Source organism: Bos indicus x Bos taurus, unplaced genomic scaffold, assembly GCF_003369695.1.
Source record: "Bos indicus x Bos taurus breed Angus x Brahman F1 hybrid unplaced genomic scaffold, Bos_hybrid_MaternalHap_v2.0 tig00011704_arrow_arrow_obj, whole genome shotgun sequence".
Lineage (NCBI taxonomy): Eukaryota > Metazoa > Chordata > Mammalia > Artiodactyla > Bovidae > Bos > Bos indicus x Bos taurus.
In genome coordinates, this window is record NW_020867897.1 from 7,116 (window position 1) to 28,615 (window position 21,500).

Sequence of the window (21,500 nt, forward strand, 5' to 3'; positions counted from 1 at the left end):
GTCAGAGAACATGCTCCAGAGAAGCTGATGACTGAGTGAGGACCAGAGGAGGAAGTGCCCCGCCTTGGGACAGATGACTAGTTTTCTGGGCTCTGAAATGCTTTGAAAGACCTTGGAGGAACAGGCTGGGTTGGGAGCGGAGTTTAGAAGGGACTAGGCTAGGGAGCGGCCTTTCTTTCTTTCCCTCTTTCGGCTGCACTGGATCTTAGCTGTGGCACACGGGAAAAGATCTGTGTGGCTTGTGGGATCTAGGTCCCTGAGCAGGGATCAAACCCAGGCCCCCTGCATTGGGAGCGGGGAGTCTTAGCCACTGGACCACCAGGAACGTCCAATAGGCCAGATTTATTTCTTCTAAGCAAGGGCCAATAACTCTCCACTTCCTAGAATCTCCTAGTGTGGGCAAGCCTGAGCCTTTGCATCCATGACCGGGTTATAAACTAGTCTCCTTTTATTTCTCCTCTATAGTAAAGTTAGAGGGTCGCACTGATAGTTATGAAATGTTGTGAACAGGTAGATTACATTGGACTTACAGTTTCCAGTCCTGTGTGCAAGGAGCTTGAAGTCATCACACTGTCCTTGTGAATAAAAAGCTGAGCCAAGGAAAAAATTAACAGCTTTTCTTAGATTCATCAGAGAAGTGAGGCTGCATTGCAAATTGCCGCCTCGGGTACGTATGTGCCATCTAAGGCTGCTTTCCCAAAGCAGCAGCAGATTGAGAAGCTGCGACAAAGACTGTCTGCCCTGCAAAGCCTAAAATATTTGCTCTGACCCAAGGCAGAAAAATGTTTGCTGGTGCTGATAAAAGATGAGGAGAGTTAACAGACAGGAATGGTGAGTGTGGCTGGGAGAGAGCAAGCAAGAGAAACGGTGGTAGGAACAACCTGGGCCCTCATCTCTGAGCTAATATGGCCTCGTAGTATATGGTCATAGGATACGGTAGAAACTTTGGGTTTTATTCTTACTATGAGGATTTTTAAAAGAAAGAAAGGAAAGTGAAGCCGCTCAGTCAGGTCTGACTCTTTGTGACCCCATGGACTGTTGCCTACAAGGTTCCTCCATCCATGGGATTCTCCAAGCAAGAATACTGGAGTGGGTTGCCATTTCCTTCTCCAGAAGATCTTCCTGACCCAGGGGTTGAACCCGGGTCTTCCACATTGTAGGCAAATGCTTTACCGTCTGAGCCACCGGGGAAGTCCAGGTCTAAGGGCTCTAGTTCCCTGACCAGGGATGGAACCCTGGTCCCCTGCATCGGGAGCGTGACGTCTTAGCCACTGGACCACCAGGGAAATCCCAATGTACAAGTTTCTGTATGGACATATTTTCGTTTTCATTTCTCTTGGGTATATACCTAGGAGCGAAATTGCTAGGTCATATGATAACTCTATGTTTAACATTTTGAGAAACTTCTAGGCTGTTTGCCACATCTGCTGCAGGGTTTTACATTCCCAGAAGCAATATACAAGGCTTCCAATTTCCCACCATCCTTGAAACACTTGTAATTATCTGTCTTGTTCTAGCCATTCTAGTGCGTGGGAAGTTGTGTCTTAGTGTACCATTTACCTAATGGCTAATGATCGTGAGGATCTTTTCATGTGCTTGCTAACAATTTATACCTCTTTGGAGAGATTCAGATTTATAATTTGCAAATACTTTCTCCTATGTGGGGTTTTTCATTTTCTTGATGGTATCTTTTGAGACACAAAAGTTTTTAATTTTGGTGAAGTCTAAATCCATTTTTTCTTTCATTGCTTGTGTTGTTATATATAAAAGCTGCTATATATGGTGTTATATATAAAAAAAAAAAACACACTTCTTCTAATGCAAGGTCAACGGAGAAGGCAATGGCACCCCACTCCAGTACTCTTGCCTGGAAAATCCCATGGACAGAGGAGCCTGGTAGGCTGCAGTCCATGAGGTCGCTAAGAGTCGGACACGACTGAGCGACTTCACTTTGACTTTTCACTTTCATGCACTGGAGAAGGAAATGGCAACCCACTCCAGTATTCTTGCCTGGAGAATCCCAGGGATGGGGGAGCCTGGTGGGCTGCCGTCTATGGGGTCGCACAGAGTCGGACATGACTGAAGCGACTTAGCAGCAGCAGCAGCAATGCAAGGTCAAAAACTTTACTCCTGTTTTCTTCAAGGAGTATTATAGTTTTAACCCTTTTATTGAGTTAATTTTTTTATAAAGTAGGAGTCCAGTTTCATTCTTCTGCATGGGGATATCCAGATGTTTCAGCACCAATTTGTTGAAAAGATTGTTATGTCTTCACTGAATTTTCTTTTCTTTTTTGCTCGGGGGTCACATAACTAGTTAGCATGCCAGAGTCTCCTTCATTATCAGAATTAACCAGACAAATCACTTTACCAACTAAGAACGGCCATGCACCACCACCCACAGAATCGAGAAAGAGCTATCAGTGTGCCAGTCCTGTCCCTCATTGAATTTTCTTGGCACCCTTGTCAAACAGCAATGGATCAAATAGCAGTTTACTTTTGGGCTCTCAATTCTACTCCCTTGATTTATATGTCTATCCTTATGCCATTACCACACTGTTTTTTGGTTCCCTTAGCTTTTTAGTAAGTTTTGAAATTGTGCAGTGTGTCCTTCAAAGATTTTCTTCTTTTTTAAGCATTCACTTTTTAATTTATGTTTGTTGAATCTTTTTTTTTTCTTAGCAGCACTGCAAGGCTGTGGGTTCTTAGTTCCCTGACCAGGGATGGAACCCGGGCCCTGGCAGTGAAAGCACTGAGTCCTAACCACTGGATCGCCAGGGAATTTCGGAATCTCTTTTAAGGCCTGATCAGCTTTAGATTTGGTTTTAGCACAGAAATAATCTACAGGTGGTATGTGTGTTTCCAGAGTCAGGACGTAATGTAGGCTTGGCTCTGCCTGTGATATTAGAAGCCATCCATAATCTTCATTTTAATTAGATCATTTTTAATTAGAGGTGATTTACATTTTGAGGGCTTCCTGCATTGCGGGAGACCTGTGTTCAATTCCTGGGCTGGGAAGATCCCCTGGAGAAGGAAATGGCAACCCAATCCAGTATTCTTGCCTGGAGAATCCCATGGACAGAGGAGCCTGGTGGGCTGCAGTTTGTGGAATCGAAAGAGTTGGACACAACTTAGCACTATCTTTTTCTTTCTTTTTCTTAACATTTTGAAAGGGTTACTGTGGTTGCTGGGGCGGGGGGTGGTCCCAGGGTTTCAAGGACTGAAGGATAGTCATGCGACAAAACACTTGTTTCCATGCCTGGTACAGAGGGACCACTTGATAAATACCAGCCCTTATTGTTTTTGTTATTAGAGCTGATGGGCGGGGGGGGGGGGGGGGGGCGGGCACCAAGTCCTGGGCCCAGAGCCATTTTTCTGGCCAGGGTGTTCTCCCTTCTCTGCCCTTGGAGGGGACCTCACCCCACGGCTCTGGGAGGCATGTTCAGGAACACGACGGCCATCTGTTTGCACCTGGTGGGGCCCCTCCGGGGAAAGAAGTCTGGAGCTTCGCTCACCCGGTGTTTGCACCAGACTGTAAGTGCTCTCGCCCGTTGAGCCCTGCTGCTCACATGACCTGGGGTCCTGGGATCTGGCTTGGCCCTGGCTTCAAAGCTGTGCATGAGCCTCCTCTTTCAGGAAGCCTTCTCTGACTGCAGTCTGGGTGTGGGCCCCTCCCTTGCCCCTGCTTCTGATCTAGCTTGTAGCTCTGCATCCTTGGTGCTGCAGCCTCCCCATTGGCCCCTAGCCCAGCCCAGTGTTTGGTACACAGTAGGTGCTTCATAAATGTTGGCTGAATAAATACATTATGCATAAACTCAAGAACAGGCACTGGTTCCTCCCTTATCCAAGCAATGTGTGATGTACGCAAAGGTCACTCCACTGAGCACCTCAGTTTCCCCCCTTTTTCATCTCCTCCCTGAACTCATTCAGCTCGATGCCTCTTTGTTCTCTCTCTGTGCCCCTGTACCCCTCTACTCCTTCACTCATCTCAGCCCTCCTCAAACTCCCTCACTCCAACCTCTACTCACCTCTCCACCACTGCCCCAACTCATCTTTACTGTATTTCCTTAACGTGATGCATACCCAATTCAAAAGCAAGTCCTTATATCATTGAACCCATAATGACATCAATATTAAGATACATTGTTATTTTATGGACTAGTAAGGGAGGAGGAAATTGCCTATTAAATTCATTCTATAGGTTCTAAGATACATCTGAAAATGCAGTGTGCAAAAACACACATTTCAGAATCAAATATGATATGATCTCTGTACAAAAAGACTTGGAAACATAGAAAAGCACACCCATGATTCAATCACCTACAATTCCACCACTCAGAGGGAACCTTTGTTAACATGTTACTACGTTTCCTTCTAAACTTTTTTTCCATTCACATATGACTATAAACAATGTATACATAGAAGCATACACAAGGGTATTTTTTTAAACATAAGCATATCATACATGCTATTTTGTCCCCTGTTTTATTGATGTCAGTACAGCACATTTATAAACATTCCGCTAAAATGTAATTTTCTCCCATATTTTTAATCATAAAAATAAAACATTTATTTTAGAAAATGTGAAAAAAAGAAAATTATTAAGGAAGAGAAGGAAAAGTATCTGTTTACTAACCAAAGATAATCACTGCCGTCTAACATTTTGGGGATCACACAATTTCCCTGGCAAAGATCATGCTATCGTTTTTACTATTTCCATACATGCTGAGTGCCAGGCCTGGCGAGAGGTATTAGGGCCTGGTGAAAGCACAGGGCCGCCAATGTTAGCAAAGTACCCACTAGGTGCCAGGCTCCACGCTGGGCTCTCTCTGAACCATTCACATCACCAGGACCCCCAGGCGATGGAAAAACCTGGCCGGTGTACAGACCGTCCCCACACCCTTCTCCAGGCCCAGGGCCAGGGGCTGGGAGCCCTGCTGTTGCTGTCGTCCTGCCCCAGAGCCCTGTGCAGCTCCTCTTCTGACCTTGGGCAAGGCCCCAAGTCTCTCTGAGCCTCAATGTCCTCATCTTTAGATGAGGATTATCCTGACCCCTCTGGTAAGCATGCTGTGAGGACTCGGACTGTGAAGAACAGTGAGGGTTGACCGTGAGCTACAGCTGGTGGCTTCACCACCTGCAGCCCCTCTGAGACTCCAACCCACAGGGACCAAGAGGCTCTGAGGGACCACGAAGCCCATGCCCCTATTACACTGATGGGGAGACTGAGGCCAGGAGGAGCTAACGCACTTGTGCAATATCACCCAGCCACGACAGACTGAGGGCCTGAGCCTGATGGTCCCCAGGCCAGGCCAGTCTCTGCACACCTGTGGGTGAGGGGGAAGCTGGCCTGGAAAGAACCCAGGGAAGAGGAGGGGTGGTCCCCTGAGCCCCTGAAAGACTGAGCAAGTGGCCCCTGTGCCCAAGTCCGAACATGGCCTCATCTCAAACAGGCCTGAGTCTGTCTGTCGTGTGACCTTGACCGCAGCTGTCTCCCCCTCCTCCCTGCATTTTCGCATCTGTAAAATAGGTCAAGTCGGGGGGTTCCGGGAAGTTCATGGAAGCGTTTAGAAAGAAGCCGCTGCCATCACTGTCACCGTACTCCGCTCTCCTGCTTCCTGCTGCTCCTCCTCCCCAGCCCCTCCAAATTTTAACCTGGGTCAAATTTTAACCTGATGGAATCCAGTCTATGTCCCAAGATGTGCGGAGTCCGGGCTGGCAGGTGGGCAACTCCAGGCTGGTGGCGCGGGGAGGAGCCCTGCTCTTCGCCTCCTCCCGGCGGGGCGGACACGGAGGCTGTGGTCACAGAGCAGTTGCCTCCCCAGAGCGAGCCCAGGCTGACTCTCCACTTGCTCTGTCTCCAGCTGACTCTCTGCTTGCTCTGTTGTCTCCAGCTCACCATGGCTAAACGGCTGCAGGCTCGAAGGCTGGACGGGATCGACCACAACCCATGGTGAGCCAGGCAGGACTGGGTAGGATGGTGGTGGGGGTCCCCTGGCTCGAGGATAGCAGGGCTGGCGGTCCCCGGGTTGGCCGGGACTCAGTGGTACCTAAGACGGCTGCATACTCGGACCGAGAGGTTTGCAGCCTCAGCCCTTGAGAGGTGAGGACCCCCAGCCACCGGCTCGGGTTTGGGTCTCAGCCTCACCCTGCTTGGCTGTGGCATTTGGGGCCAGTGACTCACCTGCCCTGAGCCTCCAGGTCCAGCTAGGAAATGGAGATGCTTCTGTCTCCCCTGAAGGGCCTTGGGAGGATGAGATGAAATACAGTGTGAGCCATGGCTACTACCCAGGCACCGGGCTGAGGGCTTTCCGGGGGCAGGGGGGTGTCTTTCATTTCACACTTAGTAGAGAACAAGATAAGCTAAAGAATATAAGAAGGTAAGACATGGGCGGCTTCTCACCGACACTTGCAGAGCTCAGCATCTTTTCTTTATTGACTCATTCTACATGTGAAAGGCGTACGTGCCCGCTGTCACTAGTGATGCGACGGATGCAATTGCAGGTGTGTAAGAAAGATTGAAGGACCTTCCTTCTTCCCCCTTCTCCAACCCCTGCTCCCAGCCCAGTCCCCCTTTGGCCAAGAGCACAGAGCCACCTCTGTACAGGTGGCTGTTGTTTTTGTCCAAAAGAGGACCATCTTTTTCTTTCACACTCTCCTCCTGTACCGCATTTTGTGTTTTGCAAACATCTTCCACCTCCATCTTCTCCTCTGATGCTCCCTGGTGTTTGGGATAGGGAAACCAGGCCCAAAGACCCTATGGTATCCGGCTGCCCTCCAGGTTGAGCCCCCAGGGTCCTGCTTCCCAGGCTGCCCCGTCTGTCCTCTCTGTGAGGCAGGTGGACAGGCCTGTGGCCCATTTTGCAGATAAGGTAAAGTCCAGCCCAGAGGGAGGAAATGACTGGCTGGGAGAGGCAGCTAGAGTCTTTCCTGACTCACAGAGCCAGCAGACTCTTGAGCCTGTCATACCCATTCTACAGAAGGGAGGACTGAGGCCAGGAGAAGCCAAGTCTCAGGCAGAGTCAGGGCAGAGCTGGCCAGGGAGGACTGCACAGAGCAGGGAAGCGTGCTAGGAGAGATGAGGGCCATGAGAGGCCCCCGGTTCCTGCGGACCCTCGGGTGGTGGCCTGAGGATCTGGCTCCGTTGTCCCAGCCACCATGGAACACCCACCATCTGACTTTGCATCTCAGCTCTGCTTTAGCCACCAGTGTGGCTCTGGGCAGGTCATGGGCCTCTCTGAGCCTCAGCAACTTCGTGTCTTCAGAGACCTTGTGAAGCTCTGGAGAGAAGAATGACCGATTGTAGACATATTTATTGTTAGGCAAATTCATTGGCACCACCCCTGACTCTTCTGCCCCTTGCCAACCTGGAGCCATGGTGCCAGCCTTTTTATCCAGCTTCTCAGCCTCTCTGCCAGCTTCCCTAAAGAGGTGGCCAGCAGGCAGGCCCAGAAGAAAGGTGGTAGGGGGCCAGAGGCGGCAGATGGCAGGGCTGGTGGGACTACAGTCTGTTCAGAGTAACTCTCCAGGGCCTGACTGTTGCTCCAGACAGAGGTGGACTCAAAAGCCAACTGGGAAAAGCTAATTGGGAGCCATCGGGCAAGTCCCCTGAATCCCACCTTCTCCATCCCCATTGCGACCGAGGAGTAGAGCTTGCCTCATAGACTAACAGAGGCGATATGAGCAAATGTTTCAAAGTGTGGCGTTGACAGACGCATGAATGGGTCATGAAATCCATTTAGGGGTGCTCAGCAAGTATTTATAAAGACCAGAGTAGGACAGAATGGGAAAGACTGCCGTGGATCCCACTGGAAGGAGAACGTGGAGTCCCTGTTTGTCTCTCCAGAGTCTGGGATGTAAAAGTGATTTCTTACTGTGGATGGTGATGGAAAGTTGCAGAGCCCCTGGGCTGAGACATGTGACCAGGATACGACCAGTTATGACCGTAAACAGATCAGGATGGGTGCTAACTATCCAGTTTTTCTAGAGCAAGCCCAACTGCCTTGCTCACCCTGCCCTGGAATGGAGCAGAAATCCAGGTTGGGGTGGAGGGTTCTGCTACCCACTCTCTGTTTGTTGCCCAGGGTGGAATTTGTCCAACTGGCCAGCGAGGAGGCTGATGTTGTAAATTTGGGCCAAGGCTTCCCAGACTTCTCACCCCCAGAGTTCGCCGTGGAAGCCTTTCAGCACGCCGTCAGCGGAGACTTCATGCTTAACCAGTACACGAAAGCATTTGTGAGTCTCCCAGCCCCTCTGGGGGCCTCAAGACATGGGTCTCTGCAGAGGTCCCAGGGGAGGAAGGGGCAGCTCTTTCTGGAGAGCAGGCCAATCTAGATGTTAGGGTTCACGGGGCAGAGCCCTTGAAATTCAGTCCGGCCACGGTTCAGTGTTCACTGACTGTCTCCTTTGTTACAGGCCCTGGGACAGTTCATGGCCTGGGGGAAAGACAGATTTAAAAGAAAACCAAACATGAGCTGGGAGATCAAGGTCTAGTGGGAAAAGCAGACCAAACAACAGAAGCAGAAATCAAAGGTAGTTGATATGCTGCGATGGAGGAGCTTAGGGTCCTTGGGAACACGAAGAAGGGAATGAAACCTGAGAGATCAGGGAAGGCTTCCTGAAGGAGGTGACACATAAAGCTGATGAAAGATAGTTGATTTTTTTTTTTTTTTGACTCTAAATCCAAAGTTTGTCTGTGAAGGACCACAGAGTAAATATTTGCCAGCCCTGGAGCAGGTTCTTAAACGTTGGTGTGCATCTCACAGCCTGGGGGAAGTGTCTTCCAATCCCACCGCCCAGAGTCTAGCACTGCCAACGGTGTGCTGTGTTGCTGAGTGTTCAGACTTTTGAACTTTTAACTTTAAAAATGTTTATATAAACACACACGTGCATCCACAAGTGAGATTTGTGTGGCTTTCCTTTTTGTTTTTTTATTGAAATATAAAGCTGACTCTGCATCATGTGGCCAAAGTATTGGAGCCTCAGCTTGATTTACAACATTGTCTTAATTTCTGGCGCTCAGCAAAGTGATTCAGTTATAATATACATATATCCCCGTTTTAAAATTTTCTTTTCCATTATAGTTTATCATAGCATATTGAATATAGTTCTCTGTGCTATACAGTAGAACCTTGTTTTTTGGGGTTTTTTGGGTTTTCTGGCTGTGCTGCTCAGTAAGTGGGATCTTAGTTCACCTACAGTGAAAGCAGTGTCCTAACCACTGGATCTTAAGGGAAGGCCAACGTTGTTTCTAGTATGAATCCATTTGTGTTAAAAAATCACAAATCTTTTTCTAGAAACATACAACCCACGAAAATTGAATCAAGAACAAACAGATAATTTGAACAGATCTATCACTACAAGTGAAATAGAGTCTGTAATTTAAAAACTCCCTACAAACGAAAGTCTGAGACCAGATGGCTTCACAGACTGATTCTGCCAAATATACAAAGAAGAACTTACATCGATCGTTCCCAAACTCTTCCAAAAATTGAAGAGGAAACACTCCCAAAGACTTTCTATGAAGCCATCATCATCCATCAGGATGACCAAAACTAGACAGCACCGAATCAGAAAATTACAGGGAAATATTTTGATGAATACAGATGCAACAATTTTCAACAAAATATTAGCATACCAAATCCAACAACATGTAAAAAAGATTATACGCCACATCCCAAGTTCACAAGGATCAGCATAGGCAAATCAGTGTGATTCACCACATAAACAAAAGAAAAAAACAAAAACCACATGGCTATCCCAATAGATGTAAAAAAGCATTTGATGAAATTCAACATCCATTCATGATAAAAACGCTTACCCAAGTGGTAATAGAGGAAACATATCCCAACATAACAAAAGCTATCTACGACAAACCCACAGCCAATTTAATACTCAACACTGAAAAGCTGAAAGCCTTCCCACTAAAATCTGAAACAAGACAAGGATGCCCACTCACACCTCTTCTACTCAAGATAGTACTAGAAGTCCTAGCCACAACAATCAGATAAGAAAAAGAAACACAAGGTATCCAAATTGGAAGGAAAGAGACAAAACTGTCTCTCTATGCAGAGGATATGATACTATATATAGAAAACCCTAAAGACTCCACACAAAGCTACTAGAACTGATAAGCAAATTCAACATTATATATACAATGTTATGGAACTTGTTTATTTCACTACATACATGATAGGGGCAACTTTCCATGTCAAAATAGCCTCATTCTTTTTGATGACTGCATAGTATTCCACTGACTAGAGGTGCCATAATTTATTTACCCAGCCCTGCACTGATGGTCTGGTTTGGCTATCTCACTATCAAGCAATGCCACATTGAATATTTTGTGTGTACACACAGGTGAGCATTTATCTCAAATCACAAGAAGTAAAACCAGATAATCAAAGGGTGTAAGCATTTTAGCCTATGATGCTGCTGCTAAGTCACTTCAGTCGTGTCCGACTCTGTGCGACCCCATAGACGGCAGCCCACCAGGCTCTGCCGTCCCTGGGATTCTCCAGGCAAGAACACTGGAGTGGGTTGCCATTGCCTTCTCCATTGTGTGAAAGTGAAAAGTGAAAGTGAAGTCGCTCAGTCTTGTCCGACTCGTAGCGACCCCATGGACTGCAGCCCACCAGGCTCCTCCATCCATGGGATTTTCCAGGCAAGAGTACTGGAGTGGGGTGCCATCGATGGACATCGTCAAATTGCCCTCCAGTAAGACTTACATTCCCATCAATAGTCTGGTCTCAGAGCTGGCAGGAAAGTTCATTCTGTTCCTACCAATATTGAACATCAGCAATTTTTCTTTCATGACTGCCCTTATTATTTCATTGGGCTATGTGTATTTGTTTTATTGCTTCACAAGAGCTCTTTCTGTTGCAATGTTTCTCTCTTAGTTTTCTAACTTTGCTCATGGAATATTTTGATGTATAGAAATTTTTCATTTTCATGTGGTCAAATCTGGTTTGGTAAATCATTTAATTAAGTTCCAGACCTTAGGTTTCAGTCCCTTGGCTTACCCTGGAATGTGTTATAAGTGTCCTCCGCAAACAAGCATATAGATCCAATATTCCTCTCAAAGTGAGGGGTTTCCAAAGCTGCAGCATAAACTCCCAGTCCTGCACTTCAACTGCCATGACCTGGGGCAAGTCATTTCCTTTCCCGGGTCTCTTTTTCCACCTGTTAAATTATGGGAATCAAGTAATGTCTCTCTTGTAAGGCTGCCAAGAGGCTCAGATGGCACAAAAGTCCTTCTTAAAGAAAGTGAAAGTGGCCCAGTCGTATCTGATTCTTTGTGACCCCACAGACTGTACAGTGATGGGGTTCTCCAGGCCAGAATACTGGAGTGGGTAGCCTTTCCCTTCTCCAGGGGATCTTCCCAACCCAGGAATGGAAGCCAGGTCTCCTGCATTGCAGGCGGATTCTTTACCAGCTGAGCCTCAAGGGAAGTCCCTTAAACTCTCTTAAACTTAAAGAGAGGTGTTTAAAGCGTGGAGTTGTTGCTATTTATTGGACTGTCATTCGTGAAGGCATACACTCTGTCTGGTTCCCCATGAATCCCAGCCCTGGGTGGTGTGCCCAGCACAGAGCAGGCTTCATGGCAAGGGGTGGTGGCAGAGATGAAAGGACCCACCCCACAGAAGGTGACTTGACTCCCAGGTTTGCTGCTGAAAGATGCTAGAATTGCAGAGAGTGTCTGAACGGGAGGGTGGGCCCAGGCCGAGCCAGGCGCCTGACCCGTGCTGTCCTGGCAGGGTTACCCACCCCTGACGAAGATTCTGGCCAGTTTCTTTGGGAAGTTGCTGGGACAGGAGATAGACCCACTCAAGAACGTGCTGGTAACCGTGGGTGCCTACGGGGCCCTGTTCACAGCCTTCCAGGCCCTGGTGGATGAAGGAGATGAGGTGAATGGGCAAAGCCCGGGCTGGGTCGGGGTGAAGGGTCCCGGTGGAGCCAGCCCCAGCTCATCTGACTTTTGTACTAGGTTATCATCATCGAGCCCTTTTTTGACTGTTATGAGCCCATGACATTGATGGCAGGGGGTCGCCCTGTGTTTGTGTCCCTGAAGCCGGTGAGGATGCTGGTTGGGGTGTGGGTGGGCAGAGGGGTCCAAGGAGTGTGCTGGGTTGAACCCGGGGAGGTGGAAAGAAGGAAGGAAGTGGAGGAGGCCAGTTTCTCCGGGGTGGGGGAGGGGTGGCCAGAGCCCCAGAGGAGAGCCGGTGGAGACAGATGCCTGGGGGGAGGAGCCGAATTCCTAGAGATGAAAGTCAGGGAGTAAGTATTGCCACCCCCGCCCCCTCCTCTTGCAGAGCCCCACCCAGAAGGGAGAACCGGATTCCAGCAGCAACTGGCAGCTGGATCCCACGGAGCTGGCCAGCAAATTCACATCTCGCACTAAAGCCTTCATCCTCAACACACCCAACAACCCCCTGGGAAAGGTACCTGAGAGACCTCCTCCCCGGGCACCCCTCCAGATTGGCTTGCGTGCCTGTTCTGTTACTCGTGTGCTGCCACGGGGCCTCAGTTTTCTTATCCGTCAAGCGGGAGAGCTAACTGTGGAGAGCTCTGAGGATCGAGGCTCCTGGGGTCCCAGGGCCTGGGGCAGGGATCCCCAGGGCAGGTGTCAGCAGTAGGGGGCTGGGCTGGAAGCCTCTATTACTTCCCCACAGACCTGGACCCGTGACTTCACCGCTCCACTTTTCTCATCTGTAAAATGGGAACACGACAGAACCGATGTCAAGGAAGACCCAGTGTTCCACCCGTGCTTCTCCTTTACTGTCACACCATTATCACACTCACAAAGCTTCTGACACCAGATATGTGGGGTTCTTTTTTTCCCCACACTAAGCAGTTCTGTGAGACCAGCTGGGTGTCCCACAAAATCCAATTCAATTTAATTCAGTCCTGACACTGTCTACCTGGAGATGGTGTCAGCTCCCACCGGTGAAGGGCTCAGTCTGACAAGGCTGCCCCCCGACCCCACTTCAGACGCCAATCACAAGTCAGTTTGTGCTTCCAACCTGTGGCTGTAAATCTGAGACGCCCACCTCCCCCCCTTCAGGTTCAATTCATCTGAGTGGCTCACAGGACTCAGGGACACACCTACTAACAGTTATCAGTTTATTAAAGGTGATGATAAAGGATACAGATAAACAACCCGATGAAGAGACAAGTATGGCAAGGTCTGGGAGGTGCCTGAGAACAGGTGCTTGCTTCTGTCCCTGTGGAGTTGGGGGTGCGTCAGCATGAGCTCACCCACCTCTGCAAGCTCCCCAAACCCCATCCTATCGGGATTTTGATGGAGGCATCAATTATCAACTCCATTTCCAACCCCTCTCCCTTCTCTGAGGAAGTGGCAGGAAGTGGGATGTGGGAGGGGGCTGAAAATTTCAGGCTCCTAATCATGGCTTGCGTGGTCTTTCTGGTGACCAGCCTCCATCCAGGAGCCCACTCAGAGTCACCTCACTAGAACAAAAATGCTCCTAGCGCTCTTATCTCTTAGGAGTGTACAGGGGGTTCCATTGCCTGTGTCAAGGTCAGGATCAAAGACCAAGCATTAGAGCAAAAGATGCTTCTAGTACTCTTGTGCATGCGTGCTCAGTCGCTTCAGTCGTGTCCAGCTCTTTGCGACCCCATGGACTGTAGACGACCAAACTCCTCTGTCCATGGGATTCTCCAGACAAGGATACTGGAGTGGGTTGCCATGCCCTCCTCCAGGGGATCTTCCTGACCCAGGGATCGAACCCGCATCTCTTATGTCTCCTGCATTGGCAGGCGGGTTCTTTACCACTAGCACCACCGGGGAAACCCTCCAGGGCTTTTACCCCTTAGTAGTTACACGGGTTTTAGGAGTTCTGTGCCAGAAACCGGGGCAGTGACCAACAGAGATATTTTCTGTTATCTCACAACTGACCTCACAGGGTCACTGTTGCAGGGATAGGAGAGGGCAGAGAAGCCCTTGGCCCCGGCTCTGGCCGGGCGCTCACATCGCTCTGAGCTGGCCTCTCTGGTGGGGGACGGTCCCTGCAGGTGTTCTCCAAGGAAGAGCTGGAGCTGGTGGCCAGCCTGTGCCAGCAGCATGACGTGGTGTGCATCTCGGACGAGGTGTACCAGTGGATGGTCTTCGATGGGTTCCAGCACATCAGCATCGGTGAGCCAAGCCGGCCAGGGCGCCCCCGTAACCCCGGACCTTTGCGGCAGGGCCTTGAGCCCAGTCCGGTGGCAGCGCAGGTCTGGTGATTAGGACCGAGGGGTCTGGACCCACACAGGTCAGGTGACCTGGGGCTGTGACTTCACTTCTCTCGGGACAGGGGAACATAGTGGCACCTACCTCCCGAGGTTGTCATGAGGAGGGGCTCAAATATGTCTTGGAAATAGCTTTACACGGAGTGGAGTCCGTGGCGCTGAGAGCCTGGGTGCCTGCTGGGACCCAGCCCCCACTCCGTGCCCCAACCCCCGTCTCAGCAGCCGCTCTCTTTGATCTTGGGCAGCCAGCCTCCCTGGCATGTGGGAACGCACCCTGACTATCGGTAGCGCTGGCAAGACCTTCAGTGTCACAGGCTGGAAGGTGAGGCAACGAGAGTATGGGGGGCCCCTCCCTCTACAATCGTTGGTGGGAGAGGCTGGCCTGGGAATCCGGAAAGGGTTTGGCTGGGCCCCCGAGGGCCTCACCCTCTCCCTGTGTTCTTGGTCCAGGTGGGCTGGGTCCTGGGCCCCGACAGCCTCATGAAGCACCTGCGTACTGTGCACCAGAACTCCGTCTATCACTGTGCCACGCAGGGCCAGGTGAGGGGGCGTGGCCATGTGAGGGGCGGGGCCGTATAGGGGCGGGGCAAGAGGGGTTTGGGTCAGCTCCAGGGTCGGGTCCTACCTGACCCGTTCGCCGACCCCCCCACCCGCCCCCACGCCCTCCCCAGGCCGCAGTGGCTCAGAGCTTCGAGCGGGAGCAGCTGCACTTCGGCCGACCCAGCAGCTACTTTGTGCAGCTCCCACAGTACATCCAGCGCTGCCGCGACCACATGATACAGAGCCTACAGTCCATGGGCTTCCGGCCTGTGACCCCCCAGGGCAGCTACTTCCTCATCACAGACATCTCGGACTTCAGTAAGTGGGCCCGGCCGGGCGGGGCTGAAGCTGGGGCCCTGGAGGCTGCCCAGGACTCAGCACGTCTTCTGTCCCCCAGAAAACAAGATGCCTGACTTGCCCGGAGCGGCAGATGAGCCGTACGACAGACGCTTCGTCAAGTGGATGATCAAGAATAAGGTGGGCTGGGCCTCTGCCGGGCGCTCTGTGTTTGACAGGCTGTGCACTGCTAAGGGTGCCTGACCCTCGAGCTGATGGGCCAAAATCCAGCCCGGCCTCTCAGGGCAGTATTCATTTCAAGGAAAGGAGAGCCTGTTTTTAATGTGCTCCAATAGGCCTTGTGGGCTGGCAGGAATTCCTGCCCTCTCAGGGCCTCAGTCTTCCCATCTGTACAGTGAGTTGGCCCATTAACTCTGAGGTCCATCCAGCTCAGTGCTGCGATTCTAAGACATTTCTCCTATGGCTCTGCCCTGACCTGCCAGGTGATCTTCCTTGCTCTCAGCCTCCCTCTCTCCTCTGTACATAAGGAGGGACTTGGCATGGTGCTTTGGGATGTTTTACCTCTGACCTTGACACAGCACTGGGAGGTGCTGCATTGAAGCTTATTCTCTTTCTCCTTCCTTATCGTGGAACCCCTCTGACCCCCTGAGGCCCCCCAGAGGCCTGCCAGGCTGTGGGATGGTTGAGACATGGGCTTCCTCCTCCCCAGGGCTTGGTGGCCATTCCAATGTCCATCTTCTTCAGCCTGCCACACCAGAAGTTCTTTGACCACTATATCCGCTTCTGTTTTGTGAAGGTAAAGGACAGCCCTGGGGAGGGCAGAGCTCCCCAGGCCTCCTCAGACCTCCTGGGGAGAGGGGTAGGACTGATCTGTGTTGGTGCAGGATGAATCCACGCTCCGGGCCATGGACCAGAAGCTGCAGAAGTGGAAGGCTGAGCTCACGCCCTGAGGTCGTGACATCAGCGCTGGGCCCTGCCTGGTGCCTGCACACTCTGTGAGGCTCTGTCTTTGTCCAGCTCTCAGCCATCCCCAGGTGGCAGGTAGATGGTACTGGAGGAGCCCGTCTCTGTAACACAGAATGATCCCAGGAAGAGTCCTGCTTTTGGTCTTTGGGGAGTCGGGAGCACTTCTTCATGGTGCATGGCTCTGTTCCTGTCGCAGAGGTGAGGGAGGCCTGGCCGGGGCCTCTCCCTGGTGCTCCCTGTGGTGGGCTAAATGGTCTTGGGTCCCCTCGCCCCTCCCCAGGCTCAGCTGGGACTCCGAGGGCAGACTTCAATAATGTACTGGCCTTGGTCCCAGTCCTGGCCCCAGCCAGGCTTCAGACATCCTTCTTTCCTTATCTACATTTGTTCTTGGGAAGTTGTATTTAGGCTTGAGTCCTCAAGCCAGTACTTTTTACCCACAATAAAGTTTTAAGCTATTCAGACCCTTATTGGCTGCTTCTCTCTGCTTCACACCCTGGTGCTGATTGCTGGCAGGGACTCAGTCAGAACAGAAGGCACCTTCCACCTCCCTGAACCTCAGCTCCCAGACTCTCTTTCTACAAACGTTTTGGAGCCCAAAGAAGGGCAGGGACTTGGGACTTGTCTGAGGTCACCTAGTTAGTTCATGATAAAATCAGGCCTTGGGGCTCAGATGGTGTGTGTAACTATTGTTGGGTGTGTGTGTGTGTGTGTGTGTGTGTGTGTGTTGGGGCCCTTAGTTGTGGGTCTAACAGGAAAGATACAGACAATCAAGTCCCACAAGGATCAGAGTCCAGGCCAGGAGGGCCAGGGATTACATAATTAGAACAAAGGGGAGGGATTTCCCCCATGGTCCAGTGGTTCAGAATCTGCCTGCCAGTGCAGGGCACATGGGTTCAATTCCCTGGTCTGGGAAGATCCCACATGCCACAGGGCAACTAAGCCCACGTGCCACGAGCCCACATGCTGCAGCTACTGAAGATCTCGTGCTCTCTAGCCTGTGCTCTGCAACAAGAGAAACCACGTAAAGAGAAGCCTGCAGGCCGCAGGGAAGAGTAGCCCCCTCTCACCGCAACGAGAGAAAGCCCGCAGGTAGCAGTGAAGACCTAGCGCAGCCAAAAGTAATTCATTACAAAAGGAAAGAATAGAAGGGCAAAGGAGTGTTTCCCCAAACACTTACTGTGCACCTCTGCTTGCCGGACACCTGGACGCCCATCATCTCATTAAACAGCCTCTGAGACAGGAGTTACCGTCCCATGTTACAAGTGAGGAAACCAACTGGGAGGTCGGGTGACTTGTGTGAGGCCCTCCTGCGGGCAAAAGGTAAAGGGAGGGATTTGATCCCTGGAGTGCGCCTCCCACTGGAAAGCAAGGCAACTTCTGAAGTCCTTTTTGGAAGGTGGTGCTGTGGCACCCCACTCCAGTACTCTTGCCTGGAAAATCCCATGGACGGAGGAGCCTGGTAGGCTGCAGTCCATAGGGTCGCTAGGAGTCAGACACGACTGAGCGACTTCACTTTGACTTTTCACTTTCATGCATTGGAGAAGGAAATGGCAACCCACTCCAGTGTTCTTGCCTGGAGAATCCCAGGGACGGGGAGCCTGGTGGGCTGCCGTCTCTGGGGACGCACAGAGTCGGACACGACTGAAGCGACTTAGCAGCAGCTGGGGACTTGTCTTGAAGTTGCATTTGTGTAACAAGCTCATGGGTTTTGCTCATATCATAGATTTAATTGGGGGAGGTGATGGGAACATACAGCATAGTCAAATGTATCGGGTCTTTGTCTGTGCTTCCTGGCACAGAGCTCCTAAAACCCTTCGATTTCCTGAGTGACAGTAGTGTCTTTTGTTATTCCAAATCAACCCCTTCAACCGTGTGTTTTTTTACTATAATTTTATTTACTTATTTCTTTATTTTTGGCTGTGCTGGTTCTTCCTGCTGCCCAGGCTTTTCTCTAGTTGCGGGGAGCAAGGGCTACACTCCAGTTTCGGTGCTTGGACTTCTCATCGCAGTGACTTCTCTTGCTGCAGAGGCTCTAGGGATGCAGGCTGCAGTAGTGTGGCTCCCAGGCTTAGTTGTTCCTCGGCATGAGGGATCTTCCTAGATCAGGAATCCAACCCGTGTCTCCTGCATCGGCCAACGGATTCTTTACCACTGAGCCACCAGGGACGCCCTCAACCATGTATTCAAAAGGTCAGAATTTTCAGCCCCAACCCCAGACCCCAGGGAGGGTAAATGACTGGCCATTGAATTCAGTTACATGACTAATGATTTAATCAGTTGTGCATATGTAATAAAATCCCACATAAAAACCCTGAAGTGGGACTTCCCTGGTGGTCCAGTGGCTAAGACTCCATGCTCCCAGTGGAGGGCTCAGGTTCAGCCCCTCATCAAGGAACTAGACGCCACATGCTGCAACTAAGAGCCTGAAGGCCTCAACTAAAGATCCTGCATGCGGCAACTAAGACCCGGCACAGCCAAATAATTTTTATTTTTTAATTTGTAAAAATTAAAGACAAGGGCTTCCCTGGCGGCTCAGTGGTGAAGAATCCATCTGCCAATGCAGGAGACCCAGTTTTGATCCCTACTCTGGGAATATACCACGTACCACAGAGCAGCTAAGCTCCCATACCACAACTACTGAGCCTGTGCTCTAGAGCCTGGGAGCTGCCACTCCTGAAGCCCTTGCACCCCAGAGCATATGCTCGGCAAAAAGAAAAGCCACCACAATGAGAAACCCTTGTACCACAATTACAGAGTAGCCTCCACTCGCCACTGCCAGAGAAAGCCTGCGCACCAACAAATAGCCAGCACAACCAAAAATAAACACATAAAAATATTTCTTTAAAGATAAGAAAAAAACCCTGAATCAATGAGGCTCAAGGAGTTTCTGGGCTGGTGAAAACCTCAATGAGCTGGTAGGGTAGCCCATCCAGAGAGGGTATGGAAATTCCATGCCCACTCTTCCACCTTAGTCTATGTACCTCTTACATCGGGCTGTTCCTGAGTTGTATCTTCTAAAATAAAACTGTAAGTATAGTGCTTTCCTGAGGGCTGTGAATCGTTTCAGCAAATTATTGAATCTGGATGGGGTCAAAACCACCACTCCCATGAGGTGGTCATGGGAATGCTGGAATTTGCAGTCAGCTAGGCAGAAGTTGTGGGTGAGTGGGCACCCCACTTGCCACTGGCATCTGAAGTGGGAGGCAATCTTATGGGCTCCCTTAACTTACGAGATCTGTGCCAACTTGTCAGAATTGAATCGAAGCTTAGGACACCCACTTGGTGTCAGAGAATTGCTCTTTGGAACATATTGGTGTTGTGACATAGGACACTCCACTGTCCCTTTCCAAACAATGCTTTTGCACTACTATCACTGTTCCAAAGTCAAGATTGTGAAACAATACAATTCACAGGCGCAGGCTTGGAGCCCCTTTGCCGTAGTACACATAGACTGGTGCTAAGAAGGTCCTCCAGAGCCAGAGGAGAAATTATGCTAATAGTTTTCAGTACTAAGGTGTTTTTTTTTTTTTTTCATAAACTTCTCTCTCTAGTCATGATCCAGCTAATCATCATTATAGATGAATAAAGATGCACATTTAAAAGAAAGAAAGGAAGCCAGACAGGCAGGAAGAAAGAAAGACAGAAAAAAAGGATTTCTTGGATGGAACTGAGGCAGAAGGCAGATGGGTCCCAGCCTAGGTATTTGCAATAAGGCTCCTGTTTACATTTCTTGGGGCAGGAAAAAAGTGGACTTCAAGCTGGACATATACACGTATACCCCTTGTTTGCATTTTCAGAAACAGGAGACAGATGGGCTCCAGGTTAGATGTTTACAACCAGTCTCCTGCTTGCTCTCCAAAATGGGAGTAACAACTGAAACAGGATATATAGCCAGGCTTTCTCTCCTGAGGACACCTTAAGATAACAGTCATGGCAGGAACAGAGAGCAACTAAACCTTGTTTGAGTAACGAATCAAGAGGCCAGGTATTTCCCATCCTTGGGGCAAGGGAGACATTGCACACGGGCAGAAAGGCTCCCAGGGGGTCAAAAGTCAGGGGATGCCAGGCCATAAGAAGTAATGCTTCTTTACTCCCAAAAGCCTCTGCATTGAAATCCATCTTGGAAAAAAGTCGTGCACACATGTTGCCTAGGGCAGGTCAGGTGTGGAAAAATAAATCAGATTGCTGGCCAAAGGTAAACAAAGACCCAGAAGAGCTGTCCTATATAAGTTTTTTAACCACCTTTTTTCTGGTTCCTCCTCATTAGGGGAGATTCCCACACGCTTTCTCTCCAGGTGCCCCTGTCTTGCTTCTTTCTTAACTAAGCAAACGGTTTCTCTGTGTGTTCTCCCGCTTGTTGTGCTGTGTCTCTAATAATAAACTTTGTACCCATTTTTACAGTTTTTGCCTCCAGTGAAATATTTCAGCAATCAGACGTCCAGCTGTTTATCCAAATGAGCTGAAAAGGCAGGTCCACACAAAAACCTGCACATGAATATTTATAGCAGCTTTATTTATAATTGCCAAATACTGGAAACAACCAAATGTCCTTTGAAAGGTGAATGGATAGACATGCTGGCATATCCATACAATGACTAGTATCCAGCACTAAAAAGAAATGAGATATCAGGCCAGTGAGTAGTATCCAGCAGTAATAAGAAATGAGATATCAAGCCACTAGAAGCTAGGGAGGAACTTTAAATATGTATTACTTAATAAAAGAAGGGAGTCTGAAAAGGCTGCATATTGTTTGATTCCAACTATATGACATTCTGGAAAAGGCTAAACTATAAGAACAGTTAGAAAAAAAAGATCAGTGGTTATCAGGGGCTTGAGGAGTGGGGAAAATAGGTGGAGCACAGATTTTTAGGGCAGTGAATCAATTTTGCATGATACTGTAATGACGGGGGCTTCCTTGGTGGCTCAGACACTAAAGAATCTGCCTGCAATGCAGGAGACCCAGGTTTGATCCCTGGGTCAAGAAGATGCCCTGGAGAAGGAAACAGCAACCCACTCCAGTATTCTTGCCTGGAGAATTCCATGGCAGGGATAGATACATGCCATTACGTATTTTACCAAAACCCACAGTATGTACAGCACAAAGAGAGAACCCTATCCTATACTATGAACAAAGCATCAATACTGGTTCATGGACTGTAACAAATGTACACCTTAAGGCAACATGTTAATTCCAAAAACTGAGGGGAAAGTCTGTGGGAACTATCTGTTCAATTTTTGGTAAACCCAAGTCTTCTCTTTGGCCACCTGATGCAAAGAACTGAGTCATTTGAAAAGACCCTGATGCTGGGAAAGATTGAAGGCAGGAGGAGAAAGGGACGACAGAGGATGAGATGGCTGGATGGCATCACCGACTCGATGGACCTGAGTTTGAGTAAACTCCGGGAGTTGGTGATGGACAGGGAGGCCTGGCGTGCTGCATGCAGTCCATGGGGTTG

General features: G+C 49.8%; 1 protein-coding gene across 4 annotated transcripts; it reads left to right on the top strand.

Annotated features, from left to right (window-relative positions):
• The first annotated feature begins 3,352 nt into the window (after positions 1-3,352).
• LOC113889297 (kynurenine--oxoglutarate transaminase 1) lies at positions 3,353-16,511 on the top strand. Of its 4 annotated transcripts, none has more exons than XM_027536008.1 (13): positions 3,355-3,531; positions 5,889-5,947; positions 8,079-8,229; positions 11,751-11,900; positions 11,981-12,067; positions 12,306-12,434; positions 14,026-14,146; positions 14,487-14,563; positions 14,692-14,781; positions 14,913-15,099; positions 15,179-15,258; positions 15,788-15,874; positions 15,963-16,511. In XM_027536008.1, the coding sequence occupies exons 1-13, from the start codon at positions 3,436-3,438 to the stop codon at positions 16,026-16,028; spliced, it is 1,380 nt and encodes a 459-aa protein (XP_027391809.1). In that variant the 5' UTR covers positions 3,355-3,435; the 3' UTR covers positions 16,029-16,511. The 4 variants fall into 4 exon arrangements, with proteins under 4 accessions (XP_027391810.1, XP_027391811.1, XP_027391809.1 ...); XM_027536011.1 differs by lacking the exon at positions 3,355-3,531 and adding an exon at positions 6,453-6,498 and having other exon boundaries at positions 5,923-5,947; positions 15,963-16,505; XM_027536009.1 differs by lacking the exon at positions 15,788-15,874 and having other exon boundaries at positions 3,353-3,531.
• The last annotated feature ends 4,989 nt before the right edge of the window (positions 16,512-21,500 follow it).